This window comes from Bufo bufo, chromosome 1 (assembly GCF_905171765.1).
Source record: "Bufo bufo chromosome 1, aBufBuf1.1, whole genome shotgun sequence".
NCBI lineage: Eukaryota > Metazoa > Chordata > Amphibia > Anura > Bufonidae > Bufo > Bufo bufo.
The window spans coordinates 720,732,219-720,748,002 of NC_053389.1; the positions used below are offsets into that span (position 1 = coordinate 720,732,219).

General features: G+C 43.9%; 1 protein-coding gene across 2 annotated transcripts in view; it reads left to right on the plus strand.

Moving 5' to 3' along the window:
- CORO2B (coronin 2B) overlaps positions 1–15,784 on the plus strand; it is a 63,613-nt gene that overhangs the window by 36,467 nt on the left and 11,362 nt on the right. For both annotated transcript variants that reach the window (XM_040414330.1, XM_040414331.1), the window contains exons 2-4: positions 4,633–4,833; positions 7,734–7,850; positions 8,878–9,027. In XM_040414330.1, the coding sequence (XP_040270264.1) occupies positions 4,633–4,833; positions 7,734–7,850; positions 8,878–9,027 (468 nt within the window). The remainder of the gene's footprint in view (positions 1–4,632; positions 4,834–7,733; positions 7,851–8,877; positions 9,028–15,784) is intronic.

A 15,784-nucleotide genomic window follows, 5' to 3' on the forward strand; every position in this document is an offset into this window, starting at 1 on the left:
GGCTAAATGGCAACATTTCCAGGGCCAGTAATTTGGAAAGCTGCACATTTAGTGCTATGGCATGTTGGTGGCTGGGTATTTGCGCTTGCGTTCAAATGCCTGGGGTAAGGACACCGTCAACGGAAAAAGTACACTGTATGTCACAGATAAATTTTAGAATCGCACACGTTACACTGCAGATGTGGCACAGCTAATGTCACTGTCCGCAGCAGACACCGTCTATTGAAAAAGTGCACTGTATGTCACAGATATTTTTTAGATGTGCACACTTTACACAGGAGATGTGGCGCAGCTAATGTCACTGTCCGCAGCGGACACCGTCTACAGAAAAAGTACACTGTATGTCACAGATAAATTTTAGAATCGCACACGTTACACTGCAGATGTTGCGCTGGTAAATGTCACTGTTTGCAGTAGACACCGTCTACAGAAAAAGTACACTGTATGTCACAGATATTTTTTGGATGTGCACACTTTACACAGGAGATGTGGCGCAGCTAATGTCGCTGTCTGCAGCAGCCTAACTATTGTACGCTATTTAGCGCAGGATGCGCTAAATATAGATATTGCTGCCACACACAAGAGTCCTTAGAAGGACTTTTGGGTCTGTAAAGTTTTAGCTATTTAGCGCAGTTTGCGCCAAAAAAAGATATTGCTGCTGCAACACACAATAGTCCTTAAAAGGACTTTTGGGTCTCTGAAAAGTTTTGGTGGTAATAATATTCTTAAATCACTCCCTACACTGTCTGTCCCTTCCTCAGCACAGCTCTCCCTGACTAAGAATGAGCCGAACATGCGTCATCGGGTGCTATATAGCACCCGATGACGAGTTCCGGCCAGCCAATCACTGTAATGCCATCAGCCAACATGGCTAAGGCATTACAGTGAGGGCAGTACTTACCTGCACGTTTATTGGCTGCGTAGCAGACTCGAGCATCGCTGGTGGAGACTCGAGCATCGCCGAGCATCGAGATGCTCGAGCCGAGCATGCTCGATCATCACTAGTAACAGGAAGACCAGTCTTACAGCTGGTGGACTGATGAGGAAGGAGACAATAGTGAGTCTGACACTGGATGAATTGTATATTAAATGCGGGTGCGCAGGAAGTTCTGTCTAAATATAGAGTAAATTTTGATGGTTGTAGAATTTTTTGGAACAGGGTCATCAAATTAAGCTGAAAGTCACAGAGGAAATGGTTAACATTTTGTATCAGTGGGAGATGCCACAAAGAGAACACCATTCATTATAAGGAAGATTGTAGGAAGGGGAGTAACAGGAGGGCAAGGGGCAATAGACAGTGAAGCTTTTGTCACCCCTCACCCTGCGGCACATTGAATTCTTGAACAAGCATGTGATACAGACCATGCTTTCATTACGGGCACTCAAGGTCAAGACTAAGCTGACCTTGAGCCACATGCTTAAATATCATACGTTGCCCTGTAACATGGAGTCTTATTATCTATAATGTAGTAGGAGTACATTATCCTTAGAAGAACGCCCAGAGACAAATGTAGAAATGGAGATGATCTACCAGATAAATACCATCTTCTTAGTCCCATCTTCTAAGTATCTAGATACAGAATTATGAATGAGCAAAGGGGCCAAAGTTAAAATGTCGTCTCCCTGAAAAATCTCACTACTCAAGAGCAACTTGGTACCATGACCAGAGTTCTTGGAAGTGCACAGAAGGGATGTCTACCTCAAGTGACAGCTGACTCTTTATCACACCCATAAAAATACACCCTTGGCCCCATGTCCCCTATGGGGAATATATTGCATCCAGAAGCCTGGAGCATGCTGTGGGAAGGGGAAAATTTTAAATAAAGGTAGCGACTATTATAATAGGGGCAGTTATTGATTGTAATCCAGTTACTGTTTGGATTGCCATTTGTTTAGAATGTGTCAGATTCCCAGCAACAGAAATCAGTACCAAAGGGGTTTGGTTTTCTCTAGAGTCCTTTAATTATGAAAATCAATGGTGGTCTGAGATCTCATATATCAAGAGATCTTTTAGATTAAATTTCCCCTTCAACAAATCTTATGTCCCATCAATTCTGAGGATTTATAAAGAGTCTATCGGTGTAGACGGCATTCGAGTTGAAAGTCAACCTTTTCTTGCATCCTTTTGATAAAGTAGTCTAGAGTCAAAGGAAAATCAACATCAAATGTACATGTACCAAACCTCACATCACATCACTGTACTCATAAAGGTTGTCTAAAGGTAAAAATCATCTCAAAACAGAGTCTACTTTAAAATAATGTGTCATCTAAAATAGTTTATTGCTTGAATCAAGTTGTTTTTTGTTAAAGAACATTTTTGTGATTTTTATATTGTTCACCATCTCCTGTATATTGAAAAACTCCCAAAATTCTACAGTTTTTGCACTGGTCACTGAGCTTGACACCTCCTGTTCTGTAGAGATGACTTGTCTTATCTCCTCATCATCACAGGCAGGATTATAATAAAAGATAACAACTATGTACAAATTGAATACAATAGGTGATGTTACAGCTCAACTCTTCCCCCTCCCTGCACAATGAACTCTGCACAGAGCATGTCCACAACACTCTCCCATAAATGTTAATATATATATATATATCCAGATCAAAAGTTAAATGCTGCTAATAGCAGCTCTTCTTTACAGATTAGTAGAAAAGAACATGTTTCAGTATCTGGTTTTAATTAGTAAAACTTTTAAGTTATATGTTCCCTTTGAAGGGTTTGCCTTATTATGGGACCTGTGGCAGTGTTCAGCTGATTGCCTGGGGTCGGGGTTCTGAGACTATTGGAAAACAGCTGATTCTGCCAAGGGAAGTCACAACTGGCCAGATGGTAAGAGTAGTAGTACATGGTGGGCCAGGTCTGCATTGCTCTATGATAGTCCATAGGCCTTAATGGCGAATTTCAAGACCATGGGAAAGGGAACACTATTAGTATTACCGTGTACTGTATCTTCTAATATCTGATGCATTAAAATTTACATGGGTCAGCCTTTCCTAAACTGCTGTATTTGATCCAAACTTTCTGATATTAAATCTCTTCAAAGAACCTTTCGACGTTTCATTTGGGGCAATACCTGGAGAAGTCATATCAGCCTAAATAAATTTCAGCAATCTCGTATATTGGGGGGTCTTAACTTCCCCAATACTGCACTGTATAACCTGGCTGCCAACTTTAGATATGTTCTGGATTGGATTCGAGGTCGAACACATTTTGCCAACGTGGAAATGGAGAAACAATTCTTCCCTTATATTTCCCTTACGGCATTACTGCATCTCCCATCAGCAGTATTACCTCCTAACATAAGAGATTTTCCTGTTCTATGGAACACGATACAGGTTTGGCATAAAGTGAGGAAACTCAGTAAGTTGGATGGCATACACACATATTTTCAACCCTTTTTGGGTCATCCGGGGTTTCTGGAGGGTAGACCATCTGGATATATGACACTTTGGCATCACAGGTTGTATATGGATCCTTGACATGTTAGACTCGAGTTATTCAGTAATTTCTTAAACAGAGGCCTCACAGAAATATCCTGCGTTTAGCCATAACCAATTTATATATTTACAAGATTGTAGTTTTGTTATGTGTTGTATGAATAATATCCCAGAGAACTCAAGAGGGGCATGTTTAAGCATATTTCTTGAAAGAGCCAGAACTATCTACGGATTTATTAGTCCATTAATAGACTGGGATTTAGTAGATACGGGACCCAAAAAATTGATTAAAGACTTTCCAAATCTTGAAGTCAAAACATTATTGGAGGCTACATTAAAAATACACAAGCATTCCCTGGTTAGCAAATACGCAGATATGGCCTTAATGATATTTCATAGGGCCTATGTGACGCCCTATATCAAAAATAAAATGTCTCCTGAAGGCACCTATTCTTGTCCTAAATGCAATACGCCTAATACTGACCTATTCCATCATTTGTGGAGTTGCGCATGTATTCAGGATCTGTGGGGGCAGGAGGGATCCCATATACTAACGACTTACAATATATCCTTTACTGCTTCTCCTCAGTGGGCCATTTTTAACATAATATCTGAGGAGCAGCAGTGTCTCTCTAGACGAGATAAAGCTTTTTTACATGTTTGTAAGGAAAAGTATTCTACAAAAAAAAGTATTCTACATCAATGGCTGGACCCGGGGACCCCTTCTATCCCCTTTATCCAGGCTAAAATAACATTTCTATTTAATATGGACTGGATAATCACTTTGTCAGATAAAGAGAAATTAACCAGACGATTTTTTGAAAAGTGGTCTTTATTTATAGGTCCCCTTACCACTTCTATTAAATCCAAACTCATTTCACACTTTGAACACACCACCTGGTATTTGTCTTGCACGGACGCTCGCCTATTAAGACATCAACTAGTACTTGAAGGTTTCCCAGAGGGGCTCAATTTCCTGGGAGGTTGCGCACTGGATTGTGGGATGGGGGAGGGAGGGAAAGGGGGTTATGTTCTTGATTCATCTGTTCAGCGATGTCTGTACTCACCAATACGTATTGACATATTGCATGCTATGTTGCTATGCTTTTGTTGACTGATTTGATGATAAACTAATAAACAGATTCGGAAAAATAAAATAAAATTACATGGGTCTTATTGTTTTACCTGTAGATGTCATGGCGCCCACAGTACCGAAGCTCTAAATTCCGAAATGTGTACGGCAAGGTTGCAAGCCGAGAGAACTGTTATGAATGTATCCCAATTACCAAGAATGTGCATGATAACCCCTTCTGTGCTGTCAACACCAAGTTTCTAGCAATTGTCACCGAGAGTGCAGGAGGGGGCTCATTCCTTGTTATCCCCCTTCATCAGGTAGGTGTCATAATAAATGAGTATTACAATTACACTTACATATGTCAGCTCCTGAAAATGGCATCACTGCCTACAGCTACATTACTGATCCAGGACCACCGGTATGACAGGGGAATTCAAATTCCTGGCCATGTTACTAAGAGTCTTCTTACCTTATGCCAGGCCACTAATGAGCATCAGTCTGATCAGTGCTCGTTTACAGGACTTTTCACACAACCTGATGCAAATTAAATGGGAGATAATCAATTGTTATAATTGTTTGTCCCCATTTAGTTTGCATATTCCTGGTCGCACCTCCTTGATTACATAGGGCGATTTAAAGGGGTTTTCTGAAACTTTTTAACTGATGACCTATCCTCTGGATAAGTCATCAGTATCTGATCTGTTGGGGTCTGACACCAGGACCCCCGCTGATCAGCTGTTTGAGAAGAGTCGTGGCCTTCTTGCATCTTACTAAGCACAGCGCCGTACATTTTATAGAGACTGTGCTGGTAACGCAGCTCAGCCCCATTCACTTCTACAGGACTGAGCCATGTGACCAATGAACATGACATCACTGGCTGCAAAAAGGCAGTGGTGCTTACAGGAGCCCGATGGTCCCCAGTGTCGGACCCCCACCGATCAGATGAATAGGTCATCAGTTAAAATGTGTCAGAAAACCCCTTTAAAGGGGTTCTCCTAGAATTAAGAAAATGGAAATACTTAAATATGACTTTATTATAAATATATTCCCAAATACCGTTCATTAGTTATAATGGCTCATTTTGTCTAGGGAGCAATCACTAGGAGAAATAAAATGGCCGCCGTCCTATTAGTACACACAAAACCTGTCCTAATCACACAGGAGAACAAGTTACTTCAGAGCAATGAGCTAAAGAGCTGCCTCATCCTCCTCTCTGCTTGTCAGGGATTATGATCCGGAATACAGTTTAATAAGATCTTCAGCTGAATCTCTGTAGGAGATCTCTGAGGAGATATGAAGTACAGAGAGGACAGACAAGACAGACTGTGGTAATGTAGGGCTTTGGTAATGGAGACTGTATACAAAAGCTGCTGCTCATTAGTCACATCCTCACCTCCTCTCTGTACTTAATGTCTCATCATGATCTCCATTCCTACAGAGATTCAGTTGAAGATCACATTAAACTGTATTATAATCCCTGATAAGCAGAGCAGAGAGGAGGATGAGGCAGCTCTTTAGCTCATTGCTCTGAAGTAACTTGTTCTCCTGTGTGATTAGGACAGGTTTTGTGTGTAATAATAGAACGGCGGCCATTTTATTTTTACTAATGATTGCTCCCTAGACAAAACGAGCCATTATAAGTAATGAATGGTATTTGAGAATATATTTGTAATAAAGCAATATTTACGTTTTTTCATTTTCTTAATTTCCAGAGAATCCCTTTAAGGTGCATGTACGAATGGGGTGACCACCTGACAAATCAGCATCTACTTGTTTGTCGGGGATCTGCAGCACCTTTACACCAGCCAATTATCAGGAATAAACTTCCTATACCCAGCCGCTGTAAAAGGGCCCTAACTCTCCATCAAGACAGAGGAAAGCATCTGTGGTCTAGGCCTTACTTGTAACATATGGTGGGTCATAAACACCAATCTGCAAATTTTAGACAATAAAACATTAGGGTGAATTTGATTCCCCAGAATACAGGTCAAAAGTTTCCAGCCCTTCCCACAATTAACAATAATACAAATGAAATTCTATTCAGGTAATTGATGATATTAAATGGGTTTTCTGGGCTATGGATATTGTTGACCTATCCTCAAGATAAGTCATTCCTAACAGAACGCAGGGATCTGACAACCTCCACGAATCAGCTGCCACCAGAACTATCACAGGGGACGCAGTCAGAAGAACAGCTCCATTTTCCTTGTAGTGGCCATGCCAGATTACTGCAGCTCAGCTCCCATTCAAGTAAGGCTACATGCACACAACCGTTGTGTGTTTTGCGGTCTGCAAATTGCGGATCCGCAAAACACGGATGGCGTCCGTGTGCGTTCCACAATTTGCGGAACGGCACGGACAGCCATTAATATACCTGCCTATTCTTGTCCACAAAACGGACAAGAATAGGACAGGTTATATTTTTTTTGCGGACCATGGAACCGAGCAACAGATGCGGACAGCACACGGCTCAGATGCGGACCAAAACAAGAGTTGTGTGCATGTAGCCTAAGGCCCGCTTTTCGCATATCAGTTGTGTCCAGCCAGCTATTTTAGCCTGAGAGCCGGACACAACCAATATATGCGTCATGCACTTTATGGCACAGATCCGGCATCTATCCACTGCAGCGTTTTTCTGTCCGGCTCTTTTTGGCATCTGGTATCATAAGTGGTGCGCTGGATGTATGAGAACAATCCCAAAGGAAACTGTGGGATCAGTTCTACCTTCAGTTCTCCTCCAACGTTTTCTACACCACGTCAGAGGGGAACTGAACCGGATCACTGGACATATATGAAGGGGGCCTAACCATATGTGAATGGGCCTAACCTGTGCTTTTGGCTCCTTTCTCTGTGCTAGTTCTGGTAGTTGATCAGTGGGGGTTTTGGACACTTCTTCCAGTTCTGGTATGGATGACTTATCCTAAAGATTGGTCATAACTATCTATACACATGGAAAACGACGTATGTATTATTTCACCTACATATGTATTTGACCTTTGAGTAGGATAATGTAGAAGACATGGGGTAATGGTTGCATGGAAGCTTGGTGGTTGTATTTAGAGATGATAGATATGAAATATCAGACGGTATTAGACAGCACTTTGTAACCTGTGTGCAGGTGGAGGGAGGAGCTACTGACAGGTGTATCTGTCTGTCCTCCTCCCCCAGGTCTGCATGGTTGGAGGTTCACCTGTGAAATCTTCTGTGCCTCCCCCAGACTGGACGCATTGAGTTCAATCATCCCAAGGTGTGTGGGCACCAGGGCACAGTGCTGGATATTAAATGGAACCCCTTCCTTGAGAATGTCATCGCCTCCTGCTCCGAGGACACTTCGGTAAGTATTTCTCTTCTATAGACATTATGGCACTATTATTAATCGTGAGATCTTATAGAATTTTCCTTATAAAACCTTATACACACAACATAAAATGTGAACAGATATATTCCTAAGATAAAGTGGCAATATTCCTTCTCCCTTTATCTTAAAAGGGTTGTCCGGGTTCAGAGTTGAACCTGGACATATCCCCATTTTCACCCAGGCAGTAGCCCCCCTGACTTGAGCATCGGAGCAGTTCATGCTTCGATGCTCTCCTTTGCCCTGCGCTAAATCGCGCAGGGCAAAGGCATTTTCTGGAGCTCCGGTGACGTACCGCAAGTGCTCTCCACAGTGCTGCCAGGCGGAGGCTTCCGCCCAGCAGTGGGCCCGGTGACGTAAAACGGCTAGGGCAGCGCTGAAGCCAGCCCATTAGAGCCGGTGACGTCACTGAACACACTGCTGGGCGGAAGCCTCCGCCCCGCAGTGTGTTATTGTAAATAAAAGAGCCCTTGCCCTGCGCGATCCAGCGCAGGGCAAGGGAGGGCATCAGAGCATGAAATGCTCTTGTCAGGGGGGCTGCCTGGGTGAAATTATGGGTATGTCCAGGTTCAGCTCTGAACCCGGACAACCCCTTTAAGGAGGACCCACCAGATATCTGATGTGTCTGTTTATAACAATTGTGGAATAACTTTTCTTGTAACGTGTGGATTTTCCACACGGATTTTGGTGCTTCAAGTCCGCAGCGTAATACAGTACCAGCTAAGTAGATGAGATTTTAAAAATGTCATCTACACAGTGCGGAAATTTCCTGAGTGGAACTGTGGTTCTTTGTGCTGATTTGTATTGCAGATTGCATTTTGACAAGGATTAGTGTGAAAAAAACTGTGAAATGCACTTTAGACAATCTGCATCAAATACATTCCTGAAAGTGACCATTCTGTAGGCCAAGCCAAATCTAGTTATGAGACCACTGATACAAAACTCACCTACATATCATCCCAGGCTGTAGTTATATTGTTGTAATTCTAGTGCATCCTTTTCTAAGGTGAGGATATGGGACATTCCAGACGGAGGTCTCAAGAGGAACATGACTGAGGCAGTACTGGAGCTCTATGGACACAGCCGAAGGGTGGGACTCATAGAATGGCATCCTACTGCTAACAATATACTGTTCAGTGCTGGATATGACTACAAGGTCAGTAATACCTCAATTTATAGACTTATATTTAGATATATTTAATCAAGTGCTACATATCTTGTGTGGAGAGGGAGCTCAGTGTAGTATGGTATCCTTCTTACCTGGAGTATATTCACAGGGGTCAAATTTGCACTATATCTTACCTCAGAATCCTAGATGTGTGATTATGGCCCTAAAGGGGTTACCCACAATTTAATATATACATTTTTTTTTTATCTTCCTACCTAGCACGTGGGACCTGTAATGGAAACCATACTTAAAGGGGTTGGCCAGTTTCTCACTACTATTGACAAATGTGTTTGCAAAATGACTATATGACACTTACTAATATAACATTTCTTTAAATTTTGTGCCTTTTTGTATATTTAATAAGGTTTGCCCCATTTTGCCAAGTCTTTTGTGCTGTCCACAAGGAGGGTCCATAAGAGGCTGCTGATGTGACCAGACACATAACTCAACCTCCTCCATTCAAACACTCTACATCTCCACTAGACTCCCAACAGTATTGGCTTCTACCTCACAGGTTTTTTTTGCCTTCCTTTGGATCAACTTGCAGGATAACAGGCCGAACTGGATGGACAAATGTCTTTTTTCGGCCTTATGTACTATGTTACAAGTGCAGATAGCAGGCGCAGTGTATGCAGGGGCAGATCGGGAACTTAAAGTGGTCCTGGAAAGAAACCTAAAAGTGGCCCCATGTTGTAGGCAGGTCCAATTAGACAGAAGTAGACAGGGCCAGCAATACCATAGAGCAGAACCAAATACCATAGTGTAGCACAAAATACTCCTGCCCGCACCACAGTATGAAACTGTATCATGGTCCTGAGGACAGCAATACAGTTGAATGCAGGAGGGCACTTTCTTCTGCAGGCCAGGTGCATAATTGCTTGATTCTCCTAAACTAATTAATGCTGAAAACATCAGATCTATATATACCTGGCTGGCGGCCAAGCGGAGGGCTCACCGGGAAGTTTCCCTGTAGGGTCTACGGTCAATCCACCCATGAGTGTATGTCAATGGAGAAAACATCTATTAGATGTGATTTGCCTGGTCACATGACCCTCCATCTGCAGCCATTTTATGGACAGGACCACTGTATGGACAGCATAAAAGCCTTAGCAAACAAGTGGGCAGCATACTGTATAAAATATAGAAAATGGTGAAAAATATCAACAAAGGCAGTGGTTTAACTGTAAATGGCTGGGCTGCACAGCAAATTTTTGAATGGCGTTCCCCAGCAACTTCTTCACAACCTCCTCCTCCTGTGCAGCACTAGTCAATATCACTTTCTCAGACAAAGGCCGGCAGCCGCTCCGTCCGTTTCCTATAGCGTCTGTATATAATGTCATTTTATAACACCATCGAGGTGGCCCAGACAATAAAATCTTTTAGTCCTCCTCCTGGGTGGGCCCATTCTGAGTTCGGGCCCCAAAGTAGCCGCTTTCCCTGCTTCCCCTATAGCTATGCCCCAGAACAATGGCTATATTATCCATCCATCCAACAATGGTCAGATAATCAACAGTAACCAGAAAGTGGCCAAAGTTGACAAAGTGGAATTCAATCTGAATTTCAGGAAAAAATCGATTTGCACTGAATCCGAATTTCCTCACGCTTCGTGGTAACGAAACGCATTTTTTTCCTAAAATGGCTGCTGCACGTGTGAGGACATGGAGCAAGGAACTCTGGGAACACGGGATCACCCATAATGCCATGCATGCAGCCAATCAGCAGCCAGCCCTGTGATGTCACAGCCCTATAGAGTGCCTTGCAAAAGTATTCACCCCTTGACTTTTTTCGTGTTTTGGTGCCTCACAACCTGGAATTAACATGGATTGTTTGAGGATTTGCATCATTTAATTTACAGAACATGCCCACAACTTTGAAGATTTTTATTTTATTTTATTGTGAAGCAAACAACAAATAGGACAAAATAACAGAAAAAGTCAATGTGCATAACTATTCACCCCCCTAAAGACAATACTTTGTAGAGCCACCTTTTGCGGCAATCACAGCTCCAAGTCGCTTTGGATAAGTCTATATGAGCTTGCCACATCTTACCACTGGGATTTTTGCCCATTCCTCCTTGCAAAACTGCTCCAGCTCCTTCAAGTTCGATGGTTTGCACTTGTGAACAGCAATCTTTAAGTCTGACCACAGATTTTCTATTGGATTGAGATCTGGGCTTTGACTAGGCCATTCCAACACATTTACATGTTTCCCCTTAAACCACTCAAGTGTTGTGTGTTTGGGGTCATTGTCCTGCTGGAAGGTGAACCTCCGTCCTAGCCTGAAATCACACACAGAGTGGTACAGGTTTTGCTGAAGAATATTCCTGTAGCACCATCCATCTTTCCCTCAACTCAGTCCCGGCTGCTGAAAAACATCCCCACAGCATGATGCTGCCACCACCATGTCTCACTGTGGGGATGGTGTTCTTTGGGTGATGTGATGTGTTGGGTTCGCGCCAGACATAGCGTTTTTTTTGATGGCCGAAAAGTTCAATTTTAGTCTTATCAGACCGGAGCACCTTCTTCCATACATTTTGTGAGTTTCCCACATGCCTTTTCACAAACTCACAACGTGCCTTTTTGTTTTTTGCTGAAAGTAATGGCTTTCTTCTGGCTTCTCTGCCATAAAGCCCAACTCTATGGAGCGTACACCTTATTGTCCTCCTATGTACAGATACTCCAGTCTCTGCTGTGGAACTCTGCAGCTCCTCCAGGGTTACCTTAGGTCTCTGTGCTGCCTCTCTGATTAATGCCCTCCTTGCCCGGTCCGTGAGTTTTGGTGGGCGGCCGTCGCTTGGCAGGTTTGCTGTTGTGCCATGTACTTTGCATTGGTTATGATAGATTTGATGGTGCTCCTGGGGATCATCAAAGATTTGGATATTTTTTTATAACCTAACCCTGACTTGTACTTCTCAACCACATTGTCCCTTACTTTGGAGAATTCCTTGATCTTCATGGCAGTGTTTGGTTAGTGATGCCTCTTGCTTAGGTGTTGCAGCTTCTAGGGCCTTTCAAAAAAGATGTGTATATTTAATGACAGATCATGTGACACTTAGATTGCACACAGGTTACATCATTTCACTAATTATGTGACTTCTGAAGGAAATTGGTTGCACCAGAGCTTTTTATGGGCTTCCTAACAAAGGGGGTGAATACATACGCACATGCAAATTTTCTGTTTTCTATTTCTAAACAATAGTTTTATTTATATATTTCACTTCACCAACTTAGACTATTGTGTTCTGATTCATCACATAAAATTCAGATTAGCAAAACATTGAACTTAAGGCTGTAATGTAACAAAATACGAAAAAATCAAGGGGGTGAATACTTTTGCAAGGCATTTGTAAATAGCCTCAGCCATCTTGGATTCTGCCATTTTCCAGTGTGCTTAGTGCAGGGAGAGATGTGACAGGTGCCAGGGACAGTGGTAGGAAAGACTTTATTGTGCTAAAAAAAAACTATTTACAAGTTCAGGGAAAAATTATTCCAGGTGTAGGGAAAGGATAGGGAGGAATCATTCCACAGCATTTATGTAGAACAGGGTTCAGTAGGGGAGGTTACAGCCTGGGTAATAGGAACAATCCTATTATACCTTGCTGCACTGACTGGGGATACAAATTGCCATTATACAGCTCTGTAATTCCAGCAAACCGTTGTTATTGGGGTGCAAGTGCTGTTTGATACAGCCATTAACAGGGTTTATTACAAGGAAATATTTCTATGTCTTATTTGCCCTTGTGCGGTGCAGTTATATGTTCTATAGCATTTTTTGATGTGTATTAGTGGCCCAAATTTTTTTTATTTGCCATTCAGCGGTGCAGTTATATGTTCTAAAGCCTATTGTCGAGTGTATAAGTGGAAAAAAGTAAGGGCCTATTTGCCGTTCAGCGGTGCAGTTATATATTCTAAAGCCTTTTGTGTCGTGTATAAGTGGAAAAAAGTAAGGGCCTATTTGCCGTTCAGCGGTGCAGTTATATGTTCTAAAGCCCTTTTGTGGAGTGTATAATTGGAAAAAAGAAAAATATATATTTGCCATTCATCGGTGCAGTTATATGTTCTAAAGCCTTTTGTGGGGTGTATAAGAGGAAAAAAGAAGAATATATTTTTGCCATTCAGCGGTACAGTTATATGTTCTAAAGCCCTTTTTTGCATATTAGTGGCACAAAAAAATTATTTGCTGTTATGTGGTGAAGTGAGAAAATTAGAGCCCTTTTTGGCATGTATTAGGGGGAAAAAAGGGCTTATTAGCCGTTGTGTGGTGAAGTGAGAAATTTACAGATTTTTTGGGGGTGTTTTAATTTCCTTTTTATTTATTTATTTGATCTAACAGTATGTCAGACAGAGAAGTGCCAGGCCCTGCACAGGGGAGTGGCAAAGGCCTAAATGTTTATGGCGCAGGCACAGGTCTCAGCAGAGTAAGGGGGCGTGGCAGCAGGAGTAGCAGAGAGAGGCCTGAGCTTCTGGTGTCATCTAGCAGTCGTGTCTTGACCAGAAACCCAGTGGTTCTTGAATGGTTGACTCGGTTGTCCACTTCTTCCCAAGTGACATTAGACACCCCCAGCCAAGAGTCGGTGGGTTAGTCAGACACAACACCTAGTTGGCATGGCCCGGGAGCAGGCCCTGTGCCCTTACCTGTCCTCAACCTGCCTCTGTCCTTTTCTGTTCCCTCAGCCAGAGAAGTATTATATGCTGTAGGCTCGGCCCCACTATATAGCGAGGACGAGCTACTAAAGAACAGTCAGCAGCTACTGGCCAGCCAAGATGTGGAGGAGACATCCGCCTCTTTCTCCGCTAGGCGGGCAAGTAGTGATGAGGAGAGTGGCGTGGGAGCTGGTGTTGCGAGTGGTGGGGCTCCTGACCAAGAGACCGTTGAGGAAGACATCAGTGACGCGCAGACAGTACAGACAGTACTCGATGATGTAGCTGATCGCACTTGGGAGCCTGGTGAATTAGGGGCTTCATCATCATCGGGAGAAGAGGGTGGCAGCTTGCCCGTGAGGCATCGGCGGAGCCAGCAAGTTGCTAGCGTGGCCGGGAGTCAGCAAGGTGGCAGCAGTGGGAGGTCGGTAGCCAAACGTGCCCGGGGTAGACCACCCGCTTCGCAGGAGCCTACCTGCCCAGAAAGTAGTGGTGCACGGGTTCACGGAAGCAGGGGCGGTAGCAGTCAGTCAGTGCGTAGTGTTGGGGGTAAAATCACCTACTTGGCGGTGTTGCAGTTTTTTAAGCCGCCAGAGGAGGTGAACATGGCCATAAGCAGAATCTGTGGGCAGAAGTTGAAGCGTGGCCACCAGGGCCCTGCGTCAACATATGCAGCGTCACCATAAAGTGGCCTGGGAGAACCATGGCTCCAATGTGGTGGTCCAGCCTGCTCAGCAACTGCTGCATCACTGAGTGGCACGCATCCGGTTTCAGGCATTTAAGGCTCCACCACCTCAGCCGAAGGGAGCTGTCTGTCCTTCCCATCATCTGCTGGTCCTGATGCTCCTTCTCCTCCTCGTCAGTCATTCCGTCAGCAATCGATCACCGAAGCGATTGTCAAGAGACAACAGTATGCATGCACTCATCCAACGGCGCAGTAGCTGAATGTGCTCCTGTCCAAGTTGCTGGTGCTGCAGTCCCTCCCTTTCCAAGTGGTGGACTTTCAGAGAACTGATGGCTTGTGCAGAGCCGAGGTGGAGAGTCCCAAGCTGTCATTTCTTTGCCAAAAAGGCAGTGCCAGCCCTGCACACACATGTAGAACGGAAGGTGGGCCAGTCCTTGAGCCTGTCGGTGTCTGCCAAAGTGCACGGCAGCGCCGACATGTGGAGCTGTAACTACGGTCAGGCAGGGCCGGATTAACGTAGGGGCGGATGGAGCTGCAGCTCCAGGCCCCTGCATAAAAATAGGCCCAGCAGCCCACATAGGCCAACCGGAGCTAGGCCCGCATAGGCCGCCTCGCTGAGGTTGCCTGGCGGCCGCCCCGCTGCCCTTTAGTAGGCGGCCGCCCCGCAACCCTTTAGTAGGAACTCACCAGGACAGTGACAGCTGACAGATCAGGTCAGGTGACAGGTCAGCTGTGCATGCCGCGCTGCGTCGTCACGTCAGACTCCTCCCCTGGGGCCTAGGCCATGCCGTAAAGTGAAAGACAGTGACGGCTGCTGCGCGCGGGAAGTTCAAAATTCTTCCTGCATGGAGTCAGGGGTGCTGCCAGTGGTGAGTCGCGTTCAGCAGCCTTCAGTGTACTGCCCAGAAAACAACTCATAGGCGGTAAGTAAATCAGCATTGGCTCACCTCACCTATTATACTGTATACTGTATAATTTATACATGTCATTCAGGAGCATGGAAAAGCTGGGTGATGATTTTTTTCACCTAGCTTTTCCATGCTCCTGAATTGCATATCTGCTTATAGGCATATATATCTTTATAATAGCTGAGCCTGATCTATTATAAACAGATATGCCATTCAGGAGCATGGAAAAGCTAAGTGAGAAATAGTCACCTAGCTCTTCAATGCTCCTGAGTGGTATATCTGCTTATAATAGATCAGGTATTATAAACAGATATGCCTAAAGGCAGATTTGCCATTCAGGAGCATAGCATGGAAGAGTTAGGTGAGAAATTGTCACCTAGCTTTTCCATGCTCCTGAATGATATATCTGCTTATAATAGTTCAGCTATTACAAACAGATATGCCTAAAGGCAGATCTGCCATTCAGGAGCATGGAAAAGCTAGGTGACTGTTTCTTACCTAGCTTTTCCATG